We start from the raw sequence: 17095 nt of genomic DNA on the forward strand, positions 1-17095 counted from the left end.
TCACTGTGACAATTACACACTGACTATCCCTCTATCACTGTGACAATCACACACTGACTATCCCTCTATCACTGTGACAATCACACACTGACCATCCCTCTATCACTGTGACATCACACACTGACCATCCCTCTATCACTGTGACATCACACACTGACCATCCCTCTATCACTGTGACAATCACACACTGACCATCCCTCTATCACTGTGACATCACACACTGACCATCCCTCTATCACTGTGACATCACACACTGACCATCCCTCTATCACTGTGACAATTACACACTGACCATCCCTCTATCACTGTGACATCACACACTGACCATCCCTCTATAACTGTGACATCACACACTGACCATCCCTCTATAACTGTGACATCACACACTGACCATCCCTCTATCACTGTGACATCACACACTGACCATCCCTCTATCACTGTGACATCACACACTGACCATCCCTCTATCACTGTGACAATTACACACTGACTATCCCTCTATCACTGTGACAATCACACACTGACCATCCCTCTATCACTGTGACATCACACACTGACCATCCCTCTATCACTGTGACAATCACACTGACCTTCCCTCTATCACTGTGACAATTACGCACTGACCATCCCTTTATCACTGTGACATCACACACTGACCATCCCTCTATAACTGTGACATCACACACTGACCATCCCTCTATCACTGTGACAATTACACACTGACCATCCTTTATCACTGGTATTCTACAAAACACAAGATGTGGTTCTTCTTGGGTTTATACTGCCTTGCAGTGAGAGAAAACATAACTAAATAATATCACAAATCATATAAAATTAATTAAAAACATAGTAATTAATGTTGTTCTCACAGTTTAGCTTTAATACTCCTTACTAAAAGACTCCTGACAATGTCACAATAACACAAAATAATCATATCATCATGTTGACTGCTAATATTCATAAACATTTAAATCTTTATACAATAAATATTAAAGAAATAAGCAAGTTTGATATCAAGCACTTTTTTACTGAATGTTTTTTTCCTCAAGTTTACCAATCCACCATGTCACAATATTTAAGCATACAACTTCATTAATTAGGCAAAATTAGTGTGCTGATTGGAAAATGGCATATACATATCACCTTATGATTGGTTTATCCATCAACAAAATACTGTAAACCTAGTAACTTTCGCAATTTCAATTTCAAAGCATATTGGCAGAGAGTAAGTTTCACAGATTTGAAAATTGAAATATTTTCAATATCTTTGTGGAAGATCGCAGAGACAAACATCTGTGAACTTATCATGAAAATAAATGGCAGGCCAAAGAAAATTGATTAACAGTATACTAAATATCATGACTATATTAATTCTTTCACAAAAAAATCAATCTTGATTCATTAAGAATAGTCACTTTTCCCTTGCCCAAGTTTCCACTGACTCTTTCACCAGAGTTAGACATATCTATTTGATGACTATACATTGTATTTTCCAACACTGGCATAAGTATCTTTGTCAAAGTCTGGTGGCCAAACTAGTTGGGCCATTTCCTAAGTCTGGTGGCCAAAGTAGCTGGACCATTCCTTAAGTCTTGTGGCCGAAGTAGCTGGACTATTTCCTAAGTCTGGTGGCCAAAGTAGCTGGGCCATTTCCTAAGTTTGGTGGCCAAAGTAGCTGGGCCATGGTGACCAAAGTAGCTAGGCCATTTCCTAAGTCTGGTGGCCAAAGTAGCTGGGCCATGGTGACCAAAGTAGCTGGGCCATTTCCTAAGTCTGGTGGCAAAAGTATCTGGGCCATTTCCTTACACGTAAGTCTGGTGGCCAAAGTAGCTGGGCCATTTCCTACATGTATGTCTGGTGGCCAAAATAGCTGGGCCATTTCCTAAATCTGGTGGCCAAAATAGCTGAGCCATTTCCTAAATCTGGTTGCCAAAGTAGCTGGGCCATTCCCTACATGTAAGTCTTGTGGCCAAAATAGCTGGGCCATTTCCTAAGTCTGGTGGCCAAAATAGCTGGGCCATTTCCTAAATCTGGTGGCCAAAGTAGTTGGGCCATTTCCTACATGTAAGTCTGATGGCCAAAGTAGCTGGGCCATTTCCTACATGTAAGTCTGGTGGCCAAAGTAGCTTGGCCATTTCCTAACTATAAACTACGCACTTAACTGTCTTTGTCAAGCTTAGACCTAACACTATGTACAGTAACAAAATAATAATAACAAAAGTTGTATGGTAATACTTCTCCATAGATGTATCCTCGTCAGCAATACAATTGAGATAAAATAATGGATGATTCCTAAATTAATTATGAGGAGAAATGGTATAATGATTAGCCCCTAGAGCAGTAAATTAATGAGAATAAACGACTTATAAATATTTAGTTATGGAAGTTTGCATAAGAAATGAAGAATGTCAATATTACAAAGATAATGATGATAACTCGGCCATAGATATTGACTGGATTAATGAATGGTCCCCTGTAACAAGAGGATTCAACTGATTCAATTGGGATGGAATGGAGCTTATTGGGGATATACATGTATGACTTGTCAAAACTGGCCCTTATCTAAACCAGATCACTGTGTATTTCAGCAAAACTGTATAGCACAATCCCTCTTAATTTACAGTACCTGGTTATTGTAACATGTGTAATCCAGAAACCTGGTTATACCGACCAAATATGCTGGTCCTAGTGATATACAATCTCGACAACTTACACTGTATAAGAATGGAATCCGTAAACCTTGATAGAAATGGTACAGTGGAATGGAACTGCATGTATGTTATATTTAAAAGCTGATAATTTTTTGGGATGATATTTTCACAATTTCGCAGAAAATCAATGTAGTCATGAAATTTGATCCCTGAAAGAAATAATGGGTAAATCATAATTACTCTAAGAATGAACTGCATAATTTTTTCAATTTGTTAAAACAATTTTGTTTTCAAATTTTCATTTCAAAATTCCAAAATTCCCCCAGTACTGCCTAAAACTAAAGACAGAAGTGTAATATTGTTGTAGAATATCTGAGTATGACACAATAACACTGTGACCACCATGTTATGGTGTTATCTTCACAGTGTCATTCCCCTAGATATCTATACCATTAGTCACATGATGGCCATAGCACTGTATATCACAATCTTAAATGATTGTCTGTAAGGGTTTTATTAGTTTTGTTACTTTAACGTCCTATTAACAGCCAGGATCATTTAAGGACGTGCCAGGTTTGGTTGGAAGAGGAAAGCCGGAGTACCCAGAGAAAAACCACCCGTCAGTACCTGGCAACTGCTCCACATGGGATTCGAACTTGCGACCCAGAGGTGGAGGGCTTGTGGTAATATGTCGGGGCATCTTAACCACTCGGCCACTGTGACCCCAAACTGAAAGGGTCTAAATATGACCCTTACAGAAGATGGTGATCAAAATAAATCATGTTTCAAAGATAATTAATTCCACTCTTTTTAGATGGTGCCCTTTTAGTATAGAGTGTAAGGGTACCAGGTTATTATAAATGTCTATTTAATTGTTTTTAAACAGTTTGCTTATAATCACTTTTTAAAAGATTATTGTGAATAAGCAGTCCCCTTTAAAAATGACCTACCTACAAGTCAATGTCAGATTTTCGGTATAAATCTAAAAAAAAGAAAAAAAAAGAAAGCTTTTTTGGTGTTTAAATTAATTGGGTGGAACAGTTCATTTTTCAGAGATGGTAGTAATTCAAACAAATTTGCCATGTTGACCTACATACAAATGTATATTAAGTATTATAACAGTACGAGATCTATGAAATATTATACAAGGGCTTCTCTAAACATCTCATATCCTCAATGGATACAAAACAATCTTTGATTATTATGTGAGTTGTAAATAATTCATTATAATCCATACACAGGTATAACGTTTCACACTAACTTTCGTCTCCATATTGCATACATATTAACATTCTTAATATTTCATCAGCTACATTATAGTATATAACATTTCAAATGTGTACGATGAATATCTGGTTTATAACTACAATGTATACGACGATAACTCACATCTACCTTATCAATGTAATAGAGAAACCATCATGGTAATAAATTAAGTAGGCATGAGTATGACGTATCCCCTTCAGCAGGGTACAATATTGATGGCTGTTATATGACCCGACACACTCCGGAGTATAAGACACGAGCCATGGGGCGATGTCCAGCATTGCACAGTTCTAGTCTTCAATTACATCTCACAAATCAATGGGTGGTTTTGTATAGGTAGACACCAGCACTGAGTGCTACCCCAACCGCGAACACTGACATCACCTGGTTAAATGGAGTACCGAAGTATTCCACAATGGCCTCCTGTAACGACAGAAACAGCGTATAAATTTGTATAGTATGATTACATTGTAACGACAGAGTATAAACTTGAATAGAATAGTATGATTACACTGTAATGACAGAAACAGAGTATAAAATTGCATAGTATAATTACACTGCAACGACAGATCTAGAGTATAAATTTGTATACCCAGTGATGGCACATGTCTTAACTTTGATTAACCCAGACATATTTTCCCTCTAGACTTCATACCCAGTTATATGGTACATGTCATAACTTCAGTTAACCCAGACATATTCTCTCTCTAGATTAATACCCAGTGATGGTACAACTTTGATTAACCCAGACATGTTTTTTCTCCAGTTAATACTCAGTGATAGTACATGTAATAGCTGCCATTAAGCCAGACATATTTTCTCTCTTAACTTTTTTTCTAGTGTACTTACCCATCCTCCTCTTTCTATAATCCACGGAGCAACATTTTCTATGATAAAGTTTACAACCCAATTAACGATGGCTCGTATCAGGGCTATTTTATCTAATGCCTGAAAAAGAAAAAATAACAATCCTAAAGATCTAAGAATCTGGACATTTTTAACTGAAATCTGAAAACAGTGGTCAAGAAACCAAAGCAAGGGAGGTAAGTGTAGTTATGGTAAGGTTTGTTTTCAAAGTAATGGATATTTTTTTCCCATTTCAATGATTTGATATTCCATATTGTATGCAACACATTCATATAATAAACTTAAGTGCTGAAAATTTGTGTCAAATATACATATATATGTATATATATAAGTAAAAAAGAACCGTGTCCATGTGATGGTTTCCATATACATAAAAAGAAAACACAACTATAAAACAGTTTTTTCCTCCCTAGCGCTTTCTCGGCTCATGCCATGTATATATATATATATATTTACAATGTACATCACAACTTAATCCTTGTTTGATTGCTCTAGTCATTATTCTTTGTCACAAACTGATCGAAGCACCTACAAATTCAAATGTGACAGATTTTTTTTTACCTCAGAAAGCTCATTATCAATGGCTCCATTAAAATTGGTTTCGTGTCGGAACATCTGTTTCTTTGTGTTTTCTTACCTTTAAAGCCATTCTGTAAGCAAAATAGAACAGGGAGCCTACTCGGCCCCAGTTGTAGATGCCATCGGAGAAAAAGCCCTTAGCAACATTTAGGAAAGTTTGGTGAGGCGCATCAGGTGGAACTCTGGTACATAAACTAAAACAGGACAAAATTAAAGTTGTATCTAAAGCAAAATCAATCAGAATAACAAATGTATACTGTCCATTTCAACTATTTACCTAAATCAAAATCCCATTTCATTTTGAGAAATCTGAGAATGATCACTTCGGTACTTGAGAAATAGCTATAACAAGCTTTAACTACCAAAATCCAAAATGGCAGCCTGGTGGCAATCTTGTTGACTGATCGGTCCCAAAATGCAATATGCCTAACTAGGGCCCTAGGGAAACCTACATATGAAATTTGAGAATGCTCCTTTCAGTATTTTTGAAAAATAGCGATAACAAACTTTAACTATCAAAATCCAAGATGGCTGCCTGGTGGCCATCTTGTTGACCGATCGGTCCCAAAATGCAATATGCAAAAGGGCCCTAGGTAGTAGGTAAACCTACATATGAAATTTGAGAATGATCCTTTCAGTACTTCCTGAGAAATAGCGAAAACAAGAATTGTTAATGGACAGACTGAAGGATGGAGGAACGAACCACGCACAATAGACAAAAGTCAATTTAAATAGCCCACATCTGATGATGGTGGGCGAAAAATGTTATGTCAAGGTACAATGTACTGCAGTAATACTAATGGCAAGGTGGATAATACCTTGTCGGTCAAATCTCATTCATTGGTTGCAGAATAAATTATTTGTGAACATGTCCACAGTCGTGCTGACTAATCTTTTATGAAATACTGATATCTTACCTTTGAATGTTCTCGTTACGGTCTAGCTCATCTCCTATACAGCGTAGGGCACGACCAATCTCGCGTATATGTTCCATTGGAGGCCCTGCAACAAAGATCACTTGCTGTTATAACATTTCTTTATCTTTGCATGTAACACCAATAAAAGTGAAAGGTGACAATATCATCAGACTTTGAAAACAAACTATACAATACAACAACATTTATGTAAAGTCGTTTATCTGGAGGCACAAGTAATATTTCCTATTCAGAGCTATTTTTGCATTTTTTTTTGGCGGGATAGCAACTCAGCTAATAATGTGTGGATCGAAATTCTTATATACATTAGATTATTATCAGATATAAGATTAATTCAAGATAAAAATCACTGGTACCTACCTGTTGGTGTGCCTGGTTCTTGTAAGTCGTCTGTAGCTGGGACTTGATCTGCAACATCTTGTTGAATTCGTTCATGGATGAAATTGTTTAACAAGAATCTAGCCTGGTGACCAATGTCATCCTTGGTGAGTTCTGATCTGGACCCCTTTTTATCTGTGGAATAGATAAAACTACTGTAACATACTTACAACACTTTTATTAAAGAAATAATATATTGGATAATTGATCTGATGAAATAACATAGATTTCATGATCAACTATATCCAGTTATATATTTCACTGTAGACCCTGATGATGACAGGCCAAGTAGAAAATGAAGCGGCCAGTTTGGGGTTCGACAGTGATCAATCTAGCTCTGATTTATTACCGTTAATGGGTAAATTTACCCCCAAGGAATGAATTCTCCTCTGGTCTAAAATTCCCCTGAAGATTTAAAAATTCCCCATTTGAAGCTAAAAAATTACCATTTTTGTAACACAATTTCCCCTGGGATTTATTTTTCATTATTTTTTAAGACTTTTGTTTGCATATTTTTTCATATTTATCATACAGCTACTGTATATTTTATGATAAGCTCAAATTTTTCATTATTGAGCTTAAAATCTTGCTTTACTAAATCTAAAAATAAAATTAGTTGTTTTACAGTACGTTTTGTCAAAATTAATATAATTTTGGACCAAAATAAGTAGATTCAAATTCCCCTATATTTCGACAAACTTTACCCCTACTTTGAAAAAGGGTAGTTTCCCCCAAAACCTAGATTGATCCTTGTTCGAACACTGGACCTCCAATTTAATTCATGTAAAACTGAAATATCTTGAATATTCTTTCTCAGTTTTGAATATTCTTTCTCAGTTTCTGTCAGAAAACATCCGTCCATTGTTCAGAGCTACATTTATGTACGTCAAAACAGCTATGATTGTGGTTAGGGCTGGGACGAATCACAATTTTTCAAATCGAAGCAGTTCGATTTTGAGCCTCTCAGTGCCGCTGCGAATGATTTTGAATTAGGCCTAGGTCTGCCTCAAACCGATTTCTGGAATTGACAATTCGAAATTACATTCACAATTACTAGCAATAGTTGTGGTGGCCGAATTGTTAAGATGTCCAGACATATTACAAGCTCATGTCATGTGGATCAGTTGCTAAGTACTGACTGCCAGTCAGTAGTTTTTCTCCGGGTACTTCAGCTTTCCGACACTAAAGTACATATGTAATAGGGCCATATAGTATATGTGCTACCAGCCCGGCTCGAACCGCAACCCTGAACTTTAACTGGTCCGCTGCTCAACCAACTGAGCTAAAGGGAATTTCCCCCTAAGAGGCGACCGTAACACTGCATTTGTATGTACAATTAAAACCTGTTTCACTAACAAAACTGGCACATTCTCAAATGACACTGGCAGTTAATTTATAGGAGTTATCCCTTAAAAAACTGCGACCCAAACTGGCAAATTGCAATGGTCTAGTCTCTCCGTCAATAATGGCGATTTACGATCTGGGGGTGGGGTATGTGCAGGGGCGTGTGAAATATTATGTCTACATTCAATAAATTTGTTAGGCACTAGGCCTAATGCTAATTGGGAAACAAAAATAGATAAACCTAACAAGTTAATCCACGAACTGTTGTTATGACTAATACGTATATTTTTCTTGATAAATTAAATGCATATAAATGTTTTCTATAATAACTGTCCGTCTTTCCACCACAAAGTTAAAGCTAAATGTTTTATTCTCGAAAATTATAATCGCACCGGCACTTATCGGCAACTGACTTGTGTCCCATACAGCAAATCCGTAAACAGTTTTGTGTTGTTTACCATATAGATCGATACTTACTTGTTGCAAGAGGATGTGCTGCCATTTTAATGATCTGTTAATGATATTAGATGCCAAACAAATTATTATTAATATATCAAGCTTAGAGCGACCTTCAACTGGCAACCATGTTTTACTTCACTTCCGGAATATGAAACAGGGGAGGTAACTTGTGATGAGTCATACAGGTAGCATGTTATATAATTTGCCTTTCACGATAATATTGACCAAAAAAAAGAGAGAAACGTTTGACTAATATCGAAATCATCTACTTTTTTCACGCACTATCAAACACATTGCTAAAAGAGGAATAAAATTATTCTCGAAAATAAGTTTTAATGTTTGTAATAAATATATTGACCTTTGGACCCAGATGCTAGAGGTACATTATATTCATATACATGTACATGTTTGTGCATTATGTTTCTGATTGTGAATCATGTAATGGAGATGGTGGTGGTAGCAGGAACATTGATAATGAAAATACTATCATTAATTTTATATCTGCATGTACATACGAAAACAATCCGATTATTCTATTTACTCTGAAACCCTAAATTGCTTTTGGCTATTAAAGTTGTGTCGCAACTTATTTAGATGAAACTAGAAAATAGGAGGTGTTGCCTGCTTCGATATAGTCTAGTAAAGATAGGGTTTTACCTAAAAATAATTGCAACAATTTTTTCTTTGATTTTCATACATCTGATTGTGTTTTATAATGAAAGAAAGCCGCCATGGATCAAACTTTGGGAAATTGTTTTTTCTTGAAACAGTAAAAGAGAGAGAGAGAGACAGAGAGAGAGAGAGAGAGAGAGAGAGAGAGAGAGAGAGAGAGAGAGAGAGAGAGAGAGAGAGAGAGACATCGAGACTTCGAGAGAGAGAGAGAAAGAGATTTGCTTAATTGACCAACTTTGAAGCCAAATATAAACTTAAGCTGTAATTATGAGACACCACATTGTAGAAACTTACTGTATAGCAAGAACGTTAAAAAGACTGTACAGATTGCCAAAAACATAAGTTGAAATCAATACCCGGAAATTGTATGACAACATTGGAATTGCATAATTATTTTTCATTGTTAGAGTCAAATAAGCTTTGTTAGATTGTAAAGATAAGAAATTGTAATATTCAGACAATACTACTATTGATATTCTTTTGAAATAAAATTAATTGATTCAAGACATATCAAAAGCAAGTAAAACATTTTACTTTCACTCACTGAGATAAAATGGTTGCTCAAAGTAAGACTGTTCGCCATTTTCAAAGCTATTTTGAGGTCCAAATTGAACAATATGTCATTTTTATGCAAGAATGATTCAGGCAATACCGTGTCAAGTGTTTAGATAGTTATTAATTCATTTTCTATGTATGCTATTCGCACCTAAAAGAGACAATTAAACCAAGATATCTCTAAATAAAAGTCGCGAGGTCGATCAAATCCTTATACATGTAAGTTAAAATATCAAAACTGTGACTATTTACTTTGTGACTCATCATATTGCAACATCCTTTGGCAGATATTATACCACCATAATGAAACTTTCTTTATAAAGTGAGATTGAAATTTCTTTTTGATCAAATATGAATGGTGTTTACACACGTATATGTATACCACAAGTACATTTATGTGTACCTTTACACTACTAACACTATTTTCTGTATACTACTAATGAATTTAAACATCTTTTTCTGCCAAATTATGTTTAATATGGTTCACTCATATTAAATTTTGACTCAGAAAGTAGAGTAATCGCCGGAAATATGTACTTTGATGCCAGATACCGACGGGAAATACCCAACACCACCAAACATAACACTCATCAATGCCGAATACTACCCAATACTACTTAATATATATCAATTTAGGATTGCTTTATGCCCAATTCATATTTCATTTTGTTTACATTAATTTTACTTTCTCTTAGACTGTGATTTTTAGCGTACAATTGTACATTGATGCAAATTTACTTTTTACATCTCTTTGAACATCCTACTTGATTCTATTATATCCAAACTATATGTTCTCACCGACAGCTTCATTTTTCATCAATGACAAACATTATATATGTACATGTACATATTGTATCTTTTTCTGTCTATATGTCAATTTCCTTTTTGATTACTTTCCTAACTTTAATTTTCGTATCCATATATGATCCTTTTTTTTATTTAGGTTCGCCTCTGAGTCATATTTACTTTTTTGTAATAACAAACATTCGGAACTACAATTGTATAGTACATGTATTTGAATTGGAAAAATGAAGTAAATACTGTACATCTCACAGGAACTGATCTGCGTTATCAGGTAATTAATCTGGATCAGAATTGTACATTTACATGTATATGAAGAACCATTTTACAGATATTGATAAATCTGACGATTTAAATCAAAATTCATTTTGACAGCTATATAAGAAACGAAGTTGTATCGAAGATACACCAAACTGAATTGAAATATGAAGGAAAAAATTTGTGAAACCTGGCAAAAAAAATTTGTAGCATTGTTTATTTTGATTTTTAGAAAGCTCTCGACAAACAGACAATACTCATGTGTGCATGCGTTTTGAATCACACTTAAATTAATAATATGTTTACTATCCAAATGAAGCTTTCGTATAAAATTAATTTAAGAAGTAATTAAGTACTTTCTGGTATCCAAATGGAAGTTTGGGCACGTGAATGTTCTCCAAGCTGTTGGACGTATCCGACATGGACTATTGTTTTGTCGAGATGGAATTGTAGGTGGTATAGTTGCTTTAAATCTAAAACGATTTGTCTGCCTTAAATCATAGGAAACAAACAACCATGAAGACCCTCGATCCATATATCAGCACAAGAGCTTGGTGTACCTTACAGAAGATTTTGTAGAGACTCCTTAATGTCATATGGAGGAGAATTAAGATATCGCATGAATTGCAGAGAGCAGATGGAATTCTGCTAAATATAAGAATACAAAATCCAATTGAGGACCATCTCCTTTTTTGGATGAAAAAAAAAAAAAAAAATCTTCGCATCACTTGCCCCTGCCAGAGAATGGCAATCTTCATGACAGCTGATAAATACATTTTTGTTTGTGAAGAAAGAAGGCATTCTTTGGTATGTCGGAAGATGTCTTAACGACTAGAGTATTGATTCAATGTGGGCGAAATGATTTCAGAAGTCATTGGCGATATCACTTTTGTGATAGAGATTCACTTTCAGACAAGCAGATGGACGAACAAGATGCAATGACATCATTTGGGATTCACCTTCCACCCAATGGAGGCTTCATGGGTGCCTTGGCCGCAAATATAATTACAAAATACATTCAAGTCTGGCCATCAACCGGGTCTTTGGGATGGATGTGTACCAAAGAAGACGAAATTCCCTGTATTGCTTACAGCCAGATCATTGTCAGGGAAACGGGTTCGATGCAATTCTTGTACGACTCCAACTGGAGACTCGAGTAAGGATTCATACCTGACGTACACCAGGGTCGTTTTCTTTTATAAGCGGTTGGTCAGTTGGTTACAGTCATTATTTCAAGTGTGAATCCTGACGAACCTTCAGTTTTTGATACAAGCTTGTGAGAACTTTGTCAATTAAGGTTCACATGAAAAAAAATATAAATCACCTGATCCGCCTTTAATTCATAAACGAAAAACTTGGTCCAACCAGTCAAACCTTATAAACGAAAATGACCCTGGTAAATCTGTAATACGATTTAATACCAAGTACTAATTATTACTAGGACTCTTTACATCTTCGCGATATTATTGTTTGCACATTGTGTCAGTTTTAGTTATATTTTTCAATGTTACACAAATGACATGGTCGAGTGATAGGATTGTCCCAACCGCTTGTGATGCGAGCTTACGTTTTTTCGTGCATTTATTTTGTTATAATTTTGTGTTGTTTATGTGTAGTAAATATGTTTACTCTATCACATTTTCTTGTTTCGTATCAACCTTTTACCATAATCTTCATCATAAAAACCAATGTGATATCCATGATAACTACTCACTACTTTTCTGTCGTTTATTAAAATCATTTATGTATTAAACTACAGTGTGTAATTATGTATACCATGCACTATATATATGTACCTTCACTATAAAACAAACATACAGTCAGTGATGCAAGCAACACACGTCCCCTTATGTCTATTACATTTCTAAACTATGGTTAGTTATTTTTATTGCTAAATTATGTACATGATTTTTAATAAGTTTGGTTGCTCTGTTTTCAAGTTATCGTTCGGAAACTGAAATTTATCGAACGATATATTTTTAGTCGCAATAACCTTCGTAGTTGACCTGTAGACCCAAAATTCAATCCCAAGATATGTCCCCTCCTATGCTAATATCATTGCATGAAGTTTGCAGAAATTCTGTTTATGTGTAACCAGATTAGAAAATGTAATTGCCGGCAAGGGACATGTGTTGCAACATTTACTGTAAGCTTGTTAGTCCCCTGTCTGTGAAACTGGAAGGGACTATATATAGTGTTTGTCCCCGTCTGTCTGTCCGGATTTGGTTTCTAGATGATAACTTGAGAACGGATTGATGGATTTTGGTCAAACTTTACACAATAACATATGAGAAAATACAGCTTAGCATTGAATTTGGGGTCAAAATGTCAACTACAAAGGACACTATTAAGAGAATGTAATTGACGACAGGGAATGTGTGTTGCTTGCAATACTTACTGTTAGCTTGTTAACTTAAATTAATGTATTGTTCTTGTACCACAACCACCTACTTATTTATAAGATGTTGTAAATTATCTCTTTATATTTTTGTTTAACATTTATGATTTTAAAAATTGTATTTTGAATTTGACTGCTGGTTTCTCCTTTCTGATATTTTCACATAACAAGTGAATTGGTTTAATATGAATTGGAATGTAAAATAAAACATATTCCGGTAGGCCTATAATAAACTGTCTCTATAAAGTGTACGTACCCGTATGCGTAGTGTAGAACACTGAAAGTCTAGACTGATAATTGTTAGGTTAGTTTCTGAATCTGCGTTCCGTTGCATGGCTTTATATTAATTTGAATACAGTAAGTTAAACTTTGTGGAGACAGAATTTATATAGCAAGTAGTTGTTGTATTTGACTTTTATTCCAAAAGTGACATAAGTTCCCTTAGTGTACTCTGTGTATACCGGCGGTTTCATACATTATGTTCCTAAAATTTATAACAAACAAACGTACAATTAGTTGTTCTACATTAAATACAGTTAATCCGTATCGAATTGTCTAGGTTTGTTAATAATTACCTATTTGAAATATCATTATAGCTAGACACACTAAATCCATTTTAATTTTTGCTGAGTTTTTTTTTGCGAAGGATAAGTACAATCAACTTCTTACAAGTCAGTAGATATAAGTCACACACTTAAGGATGAGCACCTATGAGGTTTTAGTCTCGTTGAAATCTCGTTTCGACCTACATTGTAGTTCAAAGACATCATGAGATTTTCAAATAAGATTTATTCCTGTCTGTAGGAAAATATCATTTACAAATTATGTCAAAAAATAGACTTTAATTATTTCTATATTTCTTATTTAAAGATCATTATCAAAAATGACCCAATTGGTGGCCATTTTGAAAATGTGTCTTTCTTCGAAATTAGTAGAGCCACGTTTTTACTATTTTACTTTTTAACTTTTATTTTTATATTTAGTTCAATTGATTTTACTTAAATCATCATCACGGCAGCATTTTAGCTGTATCGAACATTTTTTCTATAACTCTTTACTAGGTTCATTGTTATTGAAATATTAAGTATTCATGTGGGAAATGCTACACTTTTGTTACTTTGCATTTACATTTTTGAGTAATTCGAACAAATATTTTACTTTTAAATGTTAAAAATTAACAAATGTCATGGGAGAAAAAAGTAAGCACACTGATCCCCATTTTTCTGTTTGATTTTGGAAGAGCAACCTTTTCCTCATTGGCATCAAAAATTGCCAGCAGTTACATATAAGGACTTTTTGTATAAAGGGTTGATTAGTGGTAAACAATGGTGCATTTTGTTAATTAAGGTAAGTGGTTAAGGTCAAAAATAAAAATATCATTAAACCTAACTGTTATATTTGCAAATGAGATTACCGTACAATAAATTCTGCAAACATTCATACAACTTGAACAACTTATAAGGTAATTTTGGCTTTAATTTAACGTGTACAACATATGTTTTTGTATATTTTGTCAAAAAGGTATCTTTGATTGGCATTAGTTCCAACATGAGCATACGCACAATTTTTTTTCTCTACTGGCAAGCGACCAGTTCTCGTCGAGTACCAGTTCTCGCCATCGCATATGAACTTTTAATTTGATTTTAACATATTTTATTGCGTAATCTTATATACAATTGGACTGGGTACAAGTTTTCCAATTTATATGAAGCCCTCTCCCTACAGAATTATAATCAATTATATTACAAAGAACACAAAAATGGCAAAAATATACAAATTTACAATATTTTAGAGAGAGAGAGTTTATTTTAATATATGTATATAATAACTTGATTTATTGATACGTTGTATTTGTAATCACTCCCGATGCTGACGACTGAAGTTGTACTTATCGCTGCTTTACTTAAAGTTCATCACATCCAGTGCCTTGGTATCTTTCTCCTGTCAATGTGGTGCTTTCTTAATTCTTTTCTGCGCCAGTATCGGAAGGATATTAAGAAACATTTTTTAAATAGTTCCTTTTATAAATAGGAAACGTAAGAGGTAAGAGGAGGAGGGAGGGGGGTTAAAACCTATTACAGTCAGTTATATACTGTTTAGTGCTCTGACATATTGTAATGTTATCTTCAAGAGATAAATCTGCATGGACTTCCATGTAGTAGTAGCTGCAGGTTTAAAGGAATCTATATATGTACTTGTATGATCACAGACGAATTTTGAGACGATTTCATGTGGAAATCAGCATGGTAGTGTCTTCTATCAGAAGAAGGCTTTATTGACTAGATTTGCGTGGAAATCGTACAGATGCAATGATGAAAATTGGTACTCTGCCAGAACTGGTCACCTGCCAGTATGGTATATTTCCATTCTACATTCAGTTTCCCGATTAGTCTATGTTAAACCAGATGGGGAATATCAGGCTATGAACTCCAATCTGGTCAAGAATATGCATATTTAACGTTTCCGCCGCGTCTTACGCCTGTACATAACGGTCAAATGATTTAAAATGTGGTCGTAAAGTTGTGCGGTCTTTAAATTCCATTAGTAGGCCTATTATCGTGGTGACAAAATAGCATATCTTAAAAAATATCATCGCATCGTTTTCTTTTGTTCGTTTGTTTTAAATCGTTTTGGATGGAATAATATTCAGAAGCTGATGCTATGGCTGTTCCGTTGTAAATATCTATTTGCTTTTTTTGTTTATTGTTGTCATGTTAAATGTCATTCTATATGTAATCTTCAATTTTGGAGGAAATAAAGATAATTAACTTACATTATATATAATAATAATAAAAATACTGTAAGAGATATCTTCATAATTCTAATTGTTCTGAAACCAGAACAATTTTTTAAGTGTTCCAGCAAAATTAATGTTGTGTAACTTACTTACTTTTGAAGAAAATCGTCTTTTTGTGTCCCTATTTCCCTGATGCAAATTTTCACTCGGAAGGTCTTTATCACTACGGTGTTTATTCACGTTGAAAACAAGAGTTCTGACGCCCTTCGCGGGTTAAGTTCATTTTACGAATTTAAAATCATCAAAAGGAGCGGAATAATATCAAAAAACAATGCGTTTTCAGCTCTAATATCGACATTAGTCGGGCACAAAACCCGATATCGGATAATAAGAATTTCCTGTAATAGTTGCAATAGGAAAATATTACGATGTCAGTAAATAAATGTTTAATTTCTTTCGTTTGATTCAATTTCTAAATTTTTTGACTTGATTACCAACATTCCAGTGACGTCACTTTTACATGTAGTAGGAGTGAATGAAACGGCAGTCAGTCCCACCAAACAGTGACGTCACAATCACCGGAATGACGTCGCTTACATAATTCCCACGGTAGTAAAAAGGAGTAAACACTCATTCGGTTTAATGAATGCAACTTTTCTTGATAATCAAAGAAGCGTTTCGCGTTGAGCGAAATCGTGTAAATAACAGACAATTTGCTCTCGTTTTGAATACCATCTTCTGTATGTATAATGAAAAAGTTACAGGATAAACAGAATACCAGGTCACTATCTTACAATACAAGTTTTATTTTGGTGTCGACAGGGAAAACAGAGATGACTCTGCAAAACCTCCTCATCTCATCTCATCGCAAAAAACGATAGCAGCATCGATATTAATTATAGCAAAATAAAAATGTCCAACGTTGGAAATATTGCAAGTTCATTCATTATTTACATAAACCAGTAATAAGAATAATTATTTATTTCGTCTAGACTAAATAATTTGCGAATCCCATACACCGCCTGCAAGGAGACGACATTGGCCTATCGCTACCCACGATGCTCTCGATCGTGGTCTTATATTATGTAACTTTTCATGGGATATTAAATCTAGATATATCTGTTTTCGACAGTTAAATATCTATGAACATGTGTAAAACAAGCATTCTCAACTGCTATTCCGAGGCCGTAAAATG

The 17095-nt window shown here is 34.7% G+C and overlaps 1 protein-coding gene across 2 annotated transcripts; it reads right to left on the minus strand.

Annotated features, from left to right (window-relative positions):
• Positions 1–859: 859 nt before the first annotated feature.
• LOC138329565 (apoptosis regulator BAX-like) lies at positions 860–8632 on the minus strand. 2 transcript variants are annotated; one of them, XR_011209466.1, is made up of 7 exons: positions 8498–8632; positions 6659–6811; positions 6281–6365; positions 5422–5557; positions 4767–4865; positions 4047–4340; positions 860–3633 (listed from the first exon to the last, which is right to left on the minus strand). XR_011209466.1 is itself a non-coding variant. In XM_069276642.1 (6 exons), exons 1-6 carry the CDS (start codon positions 8520–8522, stop codon positions 4233–4235), a joined length of 606 nt encoding a protein of 201 aa, XP_069132743.1. In that variant the 5' UTR covers positions 8523–8632; the 3' UTR covers positions 860–4232. The 2 variants fall into 2 exon arrangements, 1 of the variants encoding a protein (XP_069132743.1); XM_069276642.1 differs by having other exon boundaries at positions 860–4340.
• Positions 8633–17095: the final 8463 nt, after the last annotated feature.

The sequence above is a fragment of the Argopecten irradians genome, chromosome 8, assembly GCF_041381155.1.
Source record: "Argopecten irradians isolate NY chromosome 8, Ai_NY, whole genome shotgun sequence".
Lineage (NCBI taxonomy): Eukaryota > Metazoa > Mollusca > Bivalvia > Pectinida > Pectinidae > Argopecten > Argopecten irradians.